Source organism: Durio zibethinus, chromosome 4, assembly GCF_047325235.1.
Source record: "Durio zibethinus cultivar Kanyao isolate XHJ-2024 chromosome 4, ASM4732523v1, whole genome shotgun sequence".
Taxonomy (NCBI): domain Eukaryota; kingdom Viridiplantae; phylum Streptophyta; class Magnoliopsida; order Malvales; family Malvaceae; genus Durio; species Durio zibethinus.
The window spans coordinates 10,613,833-10,625,179 of record NC_143165.1 but is presented as its reverse complement, the minus strand read 5'-3'; the positions used below and the strand labels follow the sequence as shown (position 1 = coordinate 10,625,179).

Below are 11,347 nucleotides of genomic sequence, written 5' to 3'. Positions count from 1 at the left end.
TTTAAAAAAAGAAAAAACAAAAATATGAAAGTTAAAAATTAAAAAAGGAAAATGGGACAATGAACTTTTGAATTTTGTAAATCAAACCATTTTCAAAACTGCATTAAGATATAACAGTTTTTCAAAATTTAAATCTTTTATAATAAATAAATAAATCTAGCAATCAAATAATTCAAAAATTAAAACTAAAGAAAATGTTCATATGTATGCACATGCATCTTCATTAATTAATTTCATTTCATACCGTTTAAAAAAAAATGATAGTCAATATACGGCTGGATCAAGGGGTGAGCATATGGATGAAATATGGGCAATCTTCAATTAATTAACAAATCATGACAAGCTTCTCCATATCACTGTCTATGTTCCTGTCAACATCGACGTTTTGTCTACATCAGCAGAGTGTTAGCATCAATTTTATGTTTATTCCAACTTTATGTCAATCTGTGTTATATCAATATTATGTTGGGTTTTTTGTCAATTTTATTAACTATTTTGATAAATAGAGGAATATAATCCTCTTTATTAAAATTATTATATTAAAATTACTTTATGTTAATTTTGTATTATGTTAAATTTACATTAAGTTTTATGTTAATTTTATTAAAGCTATTTTTATAAATGAAAGAATATATATTCTTTTTTATTAAAATTATTTTATTAAAGTTACTTTAATTAATTTGTTTATCATTTAAGTGTTTATCTTGAACCCCTATAATAATGTTTTGGTCTTATACTTTTATTGTTTTTTGTTTATATAAAGTTGTAACTCCTTCGTTCGGACGGCATCAAAAAATTCAAAACTTCCCTTATGAAATACAAATTATGAATTTTTAAATTCTTTTTTTTTATTATTTCTTTTTATCTTAGGTTTAGTCTAGAGTTAATTTTTAGTTTTATATGATGATTTACAATGACATAAGTTTAGTATTTTTTATAGTTATTATAGTATTGTGAATCTTCTAAATTAAAATTTTTGTAAAATTATTAACCAAATTATTGATCTATTAATTAAAAAAAAGTTACTGTACAGTGAAAATGTACTCAAATAGCTGAAATCAATAAAACCTAAAAGAAAAATATAATAAAAAAGAGTGCCAAAACCTTTTGTCCTTTTTCATGGGGATGCTCCTTCCAACAAGATTTTATCACGTGGTTTTTAAGGAAAGTGATGGCCGTGGTGCATAATTCCTTTTTCATACTATAAAACAACGTTGGGTCGGTGGTTTGTACGGAATATGGGTCCAATTAAACTTGAGGCCGTTAGGTAGTGATAAGAAATTTTATTTTGATCAAGTTCACGGTTAGGTCAGAAGTGCCTGTCAATCCAGCATATGCAAAACCAATAATTGGATGTACGAGATTCGATATTTAAGGTTCCACATTTTATTTATTTATTTATATATATATAGATGATTTTCATATATAAAAATTTAAATTGTGATTATTGTTTGGTCCTACAACATTTATTGTTGTAGTTGATATACCTAAGATAACGGTTTATGCTTATCATAATCGTAATTTTTTCATAACTCATCACAAATAAAATAAATACTATTATTTTATATTATTTAAAATATATATTTGATATATTATATTATTTTATATTATTTAAAATTTTTTAAGATATTTTAATTATATTTTTATATGATAAAATCAATTATTAACATTTTTTAGAATCATAGCTTAATAGTCAGTACTCTCATTTAAAAGTTATTCAATAAGATATTCATGAATTTTACAAACATGACTAATATAACTATATAGAATTAAAATATAATATCGTATGTGAAATTAATTGAAAAATATAATAGATGAAAATTATTTTATTAATTAACAAATTAAATTAATAGTTAGTAACTTTTTTATTTAAACAAGAAAATACAATTAAAAATAAAATTAATTATAAAAAATTTTAATGTACAATTAATTATTTTTAAATAATACTTATACATATAAAACACTTAAAAAATAAACTTACTATTTATTATCTTTCATTCTCTATCAATTTCAATCTAAATAAAAAAATTTTTAAATTCTTATTTCCCACCAAACTGTCCCTCTCAACTTTTTATCTAAACAATAAAATATAATAAAAACTAATTTTATTATTTTTAAAGACCCTCACTTGACCGGGTTACCTTTGTTTATTCTCTACCTACTTCAATCCCCATTCTTCCCCATCCAACTTCTCTTCATCCCTATAAATTCCCCTTCTCATGATAGACTTGCCCAAAACCTAGCACAACAAACCACTCCATGTAGACCTATAACCTTTGCTTTAATTTTATCCTCAAATCTCGTCTCAATCTCTATCAAAATGGTAGAAGAGAAAAAACCCATGCTACAAGAAAAGGTACTTTTAAGTGAATATCTTATTATTTTATTATATTAATTTTTTCTTTTATTTATAAATTGAAACATAAAATTGTTGTTGATTGATTGTTGTAGTTTAAGATTGGTTTTTTTCTTTCTGTAGCTTTTAACAGGACTTGATAATGGCTATAGTGGTCCGTTTTTGCAACTATTTTTCATTGTGCTATTATTTACGGCTGCAAAAGATTATTATGTGTGTGAATTGCTTCTCACACCTTAATAGCGGTGGATAACATTTTAGATGCACTTTTTTGACCCACCTATCAATTGTACATATTATATATTGGTGCAGAAACTACCACGAAATACCGTATACTTTTTCTAATTATTCTGTATGGGATGACATTGTATTAATTCTCTTTTAATTTACTGTATAGTTTGATATAACATATCACTACATTTTTTTGAGCTATCATATTCATTGACAAGTAAGAGCATTGTTATAGGCCACAACAATGGTGTTGAAAGTAGACCTTCAGTGCTACCGCTGTTATAAGAAAGTCAAGAAAGTACTCTGTAAATTTCCAGGCAAGTGATCTGATCATCAATCTCTCCTTTTCTCACTATGCTTGTGTATATGCATGAACAAAAAAGTGTTGGGAGATTAAACATAATTAAAGACCAATTAAGCTTATGTGTGATGTAATGGTATTGAACAGAAATAAGAGACCAGAAATACGACGAGAAGGAAAATACGGTGACGATCACTGTGGTATCCGACAATCCCGAGTCTATGAAGAGCAAGATATGGTGCAAGGCTGGTTGTTGCATAAAAAGCATTGAGATTAAACAGCCACGGCAACCGACACCGACACCGCCACCGCCACCACCACCCCCACCGCCACCGGATAACATAAATATTAACATAGTAGGGATATTTTGTAAAGAATGCCATATGTGGCATCATGAAGGCCAATGCGACGAGAGTAAATGTATTTCATTCCCACTTGCATGCACTGAGAATTGTGGGAAAATAATTTGCTGTAATGGGTGTGGTGGTAGTGGGTGCAAAAGCTGCTTAGGTCATATCGAGATTAAAAAGCCTGCCAAGCCTGCTAGTTCGACTGAAACAACAGAAAATAAAGAGCCTGAGAAGAAAGATGACAAAATTAAAATAATAGCGATATTTTGTACGAAATGCCATATGTGGCATCGTGAAGGTCAATGCGACAAGAGTAAATGTATTTCATTCCCAGTTGCATGCACTGAGAATTGTGGAAAAAGAATGTGCTGTAATGGGTGTGGTGGTAGTGGTTGCAAAAGTTGCTCAGGTCATGGGTGGATCAGTTGGTATTATAGTAATTGTAGTAGCAACGTTTGTAAGGGATGTAATAACAAGTCTTGTAGTGGGTGTAATAGTTGCAGCTCTTCTTGTAGTAGATGCAATGGCTGGTCTTCTAGTGGGTATTACAGCCGGTGTTGTGAAGGGTGCGGCAGCTTTTCTTGCAGAGGATGCGGTAACTTTTCCTATAGCAGTTGTGGTGGATCATGTTATTGTGGAAGATGCAGCAGCAGTTCTCAAAGCTGTTGTCGTTATGACTTGAGTGAACAAGAATCGTCAGCTTGTACAATCATGTAAGATGCTACAACTTGGATAACATCATCTATCGGTTGTCTGCCTAGTTAAATCTGTTCTTTATTTTTTTTTTTTAATTTGGTGTTAATGGTTTGACTTTGGAGTTGCGCTTTACATATTGATGTCTGCAAGAATGGGGTCAATAAAATTATTTGTGGTGCTTGACTTTGCTTATTGGCTGACGAGTACGTCAGTGTTTTATGTCTTTCCATGAGCTGCTATCGTTTAATTTTATCAGAAATGAATAAAAATTTATATTTGATTCAACAGTTTATACATTTATATTCTATTAGTTAATTAATCACGTGTGAATACTTAATCATGATCTAAAATTTTTTTATGAAAAAATTGATTTCAAAAAAATTAAATTACAAAAATATTTTTGAAGGATATTTTTATAATTTCTCTTTTTTTAAGGTGCAATCAAGATTTTAAATGCATCAAAATTTATTAAATAATACTTAAACATGATCTTGAGCTTTTTGTAAAAAAAGGACATTAAAAATGTCAAATTACAAAAATACTCTTAAAGGGTATTTTAATAATTTCATTCATTTTTAGGTGTCATCAAGATTAAGTTCAAATATTAAATTATGAAAATACTCTTAAAAGGTATTTTAATAATTTCACTCATTTTGAGGTGTCATCAAGATTAAGTTTGAATATTAAATATATATATTAGTTTTGGATTAAATTTCAAATCGATAAATGAAAAATAAAAAAAAATTAAACCGAATCGAATTATATATATTTTAAGTTTTATATATTTTTAAATTTTTATAAAATAAAAATAATTATTTTATATCCAAATTTATTTAAATTTATATTAAAATAATACATAAGAAAAAAAATTAAATTTAAAAAACTATTGAACCGAACCAAACTGATAAAATTTAATTTGGACCAAATCATATGAAAATTTGGTTCTAAATTGGATAGATTTTAAAAATTTATAATTTTATATATTATTTAAAAAATCAAATAAAATATTCTCTGAATCGTAATTATCCTTAGTTTCAGCAGAACTATGGGTGTAATTGATCGAATTCGAGCCAATACAGTATTAAGCTTAAGCTCGAGCTTGATTCAAAATTCGAGGCTCAAAACTCTGCTCGAACTCGATTGAGTTTTATTTTTCTAACTCGAGCTCGACTCAAGATAAAAATCGAATTACTAGAGCTCGCTCGATTAGACTTGATTAATATATAAAAATAAGCTTGATTATTCATACTCGAGCTTAAGTTCAAGATATTTTATTAATTAAAATAATAAAAATATATTTAAATATAAAAGCTCGATTAGGCTTGCTAGCTACTCGAGTCAGGTATAAGAATGTTCGAATTTGGCTCGATCGATGAGTTGAACTACTCAAACTCGTGCTCAACTCGATAATATTCGAGCCAAATTTAAGTTTTATTCGAATCGAATTGAGTTTTATTCGGCTCGAATTCGAATAATTTGTGAGTACTAATGTATCATTTACACTCTTAAGCAGGACATTGCTAACAACTAATTGGATTCATTTCTAATCACAGCAAGTAGAAGTACTACCACTGTTAGTTTTACGATTATTCAAATCATATGCTATATTTATGTATGATAATTATAATTATTAGGTCTTTTTTGTATTATGGGGTCTCGATTACATGTTGATATTAGGTTTTAAAAGTAATTTTTTAAGCTTAAATTTAAAAGCCCAAAGTGTTTTTTTTTTGTTTTATTTGGTAAAAAAATGAATATAAATTTTGATTTTTTTTTTAAAGATTGTGATTTTTATTTAGATTTGAAATTTAAGTATTGAGTTTGATTTTGATAATTCTTGAGAATCAAATTTCTACAAATAAGGAAAATAAATTTTGGCAAAATCATGATATATTCAGTTGGCCTTAAAGATTTCCAAATTGAAAAGAGATTTAATCCTTATAAAAAGAACTCAATTCCAAGTTTAAGAAGATCAAAAAGTAACACAATCAAAATTATCAAGAATTAAAAAGGCTTTGAGTTTTAAGAAAGAAGTTCTTGGAAAGAAGGAGAAGGAAAATCAATAAGCAATTAAAAGGGGAGATTACAAGAATAATTGGCAATTAAGTAAGGCAACAAGCAATTAAACCATTAACAACAATTAAGAAGAATCACTAAGTAAAAAAAAAAAGAGAGCCATACACGTAATAATAGAGTAAATAGAGTCAAGCAAAATTTTTTTGGTAGTAGGCTTTATTTCGGGTTGGTCTAAGAGCATTAGTTAAGTGTATTTCCTTTTATTTTTATTTATTATGATGTTATATTTATTTGTTGTCTAATGTAACTTAAGATAATATTTGTGATAATAATTCTTTTATGAAATTATTTTGTTTTACTATTTTTTACTTATTTATCTATTTCTATATTTATTTATTTATTCATTATTTGTTTTTTTTATTTCAGTTTTATTTTTTACCTATTGATTATTAATTTAATTGATGAAAATAAAAATTGAAATGTATTTTTTTAGAAAAGTGTAAATATATTTTTTTATGATTAGAAGCTTGTAAATATGTTTTTATCATTATTTGTAACTAATATTTTGTAAACAAATAAAAAAGATGTAAGTAAATTGGTTTTTTTGTTATAAGGTACTTAATAAATTTGACAACAGAGTTTTTTCAAACAAATAATGAGTTTATCTTGAATATTTTTGAGGTAAGAAATTTTTTTTGGTGAAAGCCTAATGATTTTTTTCCAATAATTAAATATAGAAATTAACAAAATGTAGGAATAGAAACCTTTTCAATTAAGATTTAGATAAGATAAGATAAGATTAATTTGGTACTAATTTTAAGCGTTGTGAGAGTGCTAAAAATTTCTCTACATGTAATATGACTCATGAACTTATTTTATTAATGTAGACCAAAACTTATTTTTTTTAGGAACTTTAGTCAAACTTAGGATAATTTTAAAAAGAATAGATTCATATAAGTGATCAATTACACTTAAATAAAAATATTAGCTGTGACTCCATATTGTTGTATCTAATGAGTAGATTCTTGAAATTGAACGTTATGATACAAGATATGTTAAATTTTTTGTCAAAATATTAGAGTAATTTAAAAATACTTTATGATATTAAATATTCCAATTAAATTTGAAATTTTTTAAAAGTTTTGAATCTGACGATGAAATCTTTTCAAGAGAGATAATAGTTTTCTTGAATATTTTTGAGGTAAAAAAATATTCTTGAATTTTTGCTAAAATATTAGAAGAATTTAAGAATAATTTCCAATATAAAAATTATTTTAAGATTTTTTTTATATTTTTAAGATTTAATAGATAGCATAAAATTAATTAATGCTATTTTTTGGATGCATATTATAGAAGTATTATATTTTTTTTATACATAATCGTACTTTTGAATCTAATTTAATTTTATAGAACAAAATCTATTCTTTTAAAGAATATAAAATTAAACCTAAAGTTTTTATAAAATAAGATAGATTTGATTAAGTGATTAATCATACTTAATTAAAAATGATAATAATTTCATAATTTTATATTTAATAATCAATTTAATGTACTTATACATCACAATAAATATACCTAAAAAATATGAACTTTCAAGATCCAAGATGAAGCTTTTATTTCAATCAATACTTTTTGAATTAAAAAAAATTGACGTAAAATCAACTTTGCTTCACATGACAAAAAGCTTCAAGTATCCACATATACCGGGAAATTCTGCTTAAAATCTTATGACCAATCGAAACTACTGAGAAATGTTGCATCAAAGACTTTCTTAATTTCTCTGGATTCTAATTATTATCATTTTCCTTTTTCCTATCCTTCATGGAAGACAACTAGATAAGCGCCCAACCTCTTGGCTTTTTCTTGGAGTTCGGGGCAAATGACTCTAAGTCAAACCATTTATATATATTTTTTTCCTAGTGGCTTGTAATTCACGGCTTTCATTAGTGGGACATGGGACCATCAATGCACTTTTGAATTGTTGAGCCTTTTTTTTTCTTCTTTCTTTTCTCAATTATTTTTTTTGCATTATTTTCTAATTTATTTTTCGGTGACCTTCGCCCGTAAATCTATTAAGAATCAAATTATTCATTCACGTCCAAAAATTAAGTATAGCTTTAACAAAACAAAAAAATATATTTTATATTTTCATGTCAATATAAATTATGACATAATTTTCATATAAAATATAATATAAATATATTAATTTTAATATTTAATACAATACAAATACATGAATCACCAAGTCTAAAATAAATGAAAAATATAAATAATTAAATTCATCATGATCTCAAGGAAAAGAAAAATATTCCAACTAAGTATTCTCTCTAAAAAATAAAAAAGAAGAAAAAAAAATAAAGATGCTCTCCAAGAATTGTAATGCATAGTTTCAAAATTGATCGAATCGCCGGTTTAACCAATTGAACTGATGAATCAACGTTGGAATTAGTCCAATTCTGTAATTCAATCAATTTTATAATTAAACTACTTTAAACCATTATGAACTGGCAGTTTACATAATAAACTAATACACTAGGTGAGTTTTTTTAACTACATGTCATACCGTCTAGATCCGGGGATCTATCGCTAGACATTGACTTGAGGGAGTCGCCACCAATCTTTTTTATCTAGGTACGATTGGCCAACTAAGGAATCTGTCCTTTTAGGGAACACCTGAGTTTAAGGGTCGCTAAAAGAATAGGTTCAGGTCTATTAACCAGAACAGGGTTCGGGAGTTCGATTACGTGTGAGGAAAGTTATAGCACCCTCACAACGCCCATCAAAAGATGGTACCAACTTAAATTTGTGTTATCCAAAAGCCTTAAAATCTTACCAAGTAATTAATTATTGGAAATTATTCTCAATTGACTCTAATACTTTTAGCAGAAAATTGAAAAAATTCTCTCACCTCAAGAGTATGCAAGAGAAACTACTGTCTCACTTACAGAGGCTCCGTCGTCGGATTGGTTAAAGAAAAATCAAAATCAAAATCAAAATAGAAAGGAAGGAGAGAATGATTGTTCTTGTGTGGGGAAAATTGATACTTTCAACTTTTCCCCAAAAATATTTTTTTTTGAAACTTTGATTTCTAAGAAAAATTGATACTTTCAACTTTTCCTCAAAAATCCTTTTTTTTTTTGAAAATTTATTTTTAAGGAAAATTGATACTTTCAACTTTTCCCTAAAAATACTTTTCGAAAATTTTTTATTTTCAAGGAAAATTGATACTTTCAACTTTTCCTCAAAAATCCTTTTTTTTTGAAAATTTATTTTTAAGGAAAATTGATACTTTCAACTTTTCCTCAAAAATATTTTTTGAAAATTTATTTTTAAGGAAAATTGATACTTTCAACTTTTCCTCAGAAATATTTTTTTAAATTTTTTTATTTAAAGAAAATAGAACAAAAAAAAGTGAAAATAAAAAAAATAAAGAAAAGTAAAACAAAAATAAAAATAAGATAAAGATAAAAAAATATTAAATAAATCTAATCTAATAAATAAATAAATAATTCAAAAAAAAAAATCTTGGAGCGGCTCGGCTATCGGCTCGGCTCAAGGAAGAGAAACGGCTCGGGTTGGCGGCTTGGGAAGCTCGACTCGGCTCGGCTTGGCTCGGAGGGGGGCAGCACGCGCGGGTCAGGAAGCGGGTCGACGTTCGGGTCGGATCTTGACAAAACGCGCAGATCCTCTGGGTCACTTAAAAGGCAGTTTCCTTCATTTTTCGGCAGAAACCTTCTCCCTTCTCTCTCTTCTTCCCTTTTTCTCTCCCTTCTCTCTAAAAGCTGAAGAACACCGGTGAAATTTTCGTCAGATTCTGGAAAATGTCGCCAGAATCTAGAAATTTCGTCGGAAGTTGGCCGGAAGATCATCGATTTCTGAGATTCTTTACCGAAAACTGGGCAGGTCACCGAAAACTTCAAGGTTGGCCAGAATTTTCGTCGAAAAATTTAAACTTCGCCGAAAAATTCACCAGAATATGGAATTTCCAGAAATTCCCAGAAAAAAAATCGCCAAAAAACTTCAAAAAATTTCTTCTCACTCCCAGAACACTCCTAAACCTTTTCTTAGCTCTCATACGCCCATATTCTCTCAATCAGTAGCTTTTGCTTACTGTTTTCTGTGTGTCCCGCATCTGTTCCAGGAGGTCCCTTTTATAGGGGTTGATCAAGAGTTCCTGATCAATCCCAATTCCTCCTTGGATAGAGATTCGATCTTTGAATCCAACTAGACTCTTCTGATTGAATTCCCATTCACAGTGGGATTCTTCAACTTTCAATCCTAGCCCTCAAAAAGGAAAAAAATATCATGATAATAATCAGATAATCGATAAAATCAGATAAATGAATAAAAATAAAATTAATAGATAATAAAAATAAGATAAACCTAAAAATATTACAAGATAAAAAATAATAGTAAATAAATTATAATAAAATACTAAATATATAACTATATAAAAATACATATAAATATTAACAGAAAAATAAATAAATAAATAAGTAAAAATATACATATAATAATAATAAATAATAATAAAATACATAAAATACAAAAGAAAAGAAAAGAAAAGAGAAAAAAATAATACAAAGTAAAAATTGCATTGGGCTTACCCATTTGGGCCAGGCCCAATTGATCTGGGCTTGGACCCAATTGGGTGTCTACAGCTGTCCCTCTTTGCACATTTTCTGTGAAACAGAAATTGCGCAAAGACGTAGACACCCAATCAAGACTCGACTCAACATTGTCATTTTTTTGTGTTTTTTTTTTAGTTTTTTAGTTTTTTTTTTTGTTTTTGACCAAAGCTCCTTTAAACAGAGGCTCAACGACTTTGGAAAGTAAATTGCTCCTCTAAACAGAGGCACCATGACTTTGGAAAAGTAAATTGCTCCTCTAAACAGAGGCACCACAACTTTGAAAAGTAAATTGCTCCTTTAAACAGAGGCACCACGACTTTGAAAAAATAAATTGCTCCTCTAAACAGAGGCACCACGACTTTGGAAAAGTAAATTGCTCCTCTGTTTAGTAAATTGCTCCTTTAAACAGAGGCACCATGACTTTTGAAAAGTAAATTACTCCTCTAAACAGAGGCACCACGACTTTAAAAAATAAATTGCTCCTCTAAACAGAGGCAACGAAACTTTGAAAAAGTAAAATACTCCTTGACAATCATGTCCAAAGGAGTTGAAAGTTGTGTTTGAGGGAATTTCAGGAGATCATGCCCAAAGGTCTTATAAATCAACCCTGATACCAAAAAACATCCTATTTCAAGGATTAGGAACTTACCTGACAAGCTTTTTCTTTTTCAATTTTGCAAAATATCTATCTTCTCTATGTGGGATGTTGGAACACCCTTGCTTCTTGAATTTATACACTATACTTTCCTGAAAGTAGTGTATACTG

At 27.9% G+C, this 11,347-nt stretch overlaps 1 protein-coding gene across 1 annotated transcript; it reads left to right on the top strand.

Annotated features, from left to right (window-relative positions):
• Positions 1-2,205: 2,205 nt before the first annotated feature.
• LOC149519127 (uncharacterized) lies at positions 2,206-4,224 on the top strand. The gene is made up of 3 exons (XM_089760332.1): positions 2,206-2,356; positions 2,823-2,904; positions 3,036-4,224. The coding sequence occupies exons 1-3, from the start codon at positions 2,321-2,323 to the stop codon at positions 3,953-3,955; spliced, it is 1,038 nt and encodes a 345-aa protein (XP_089616458.1). The 5' UTR covers positions 2,206-2,320; the 3' UTR covers positions 3,956-4,224.
• The last annotated feature ends 7,123 nt before the right edge of the window (positions 4,225-11,347 follow it).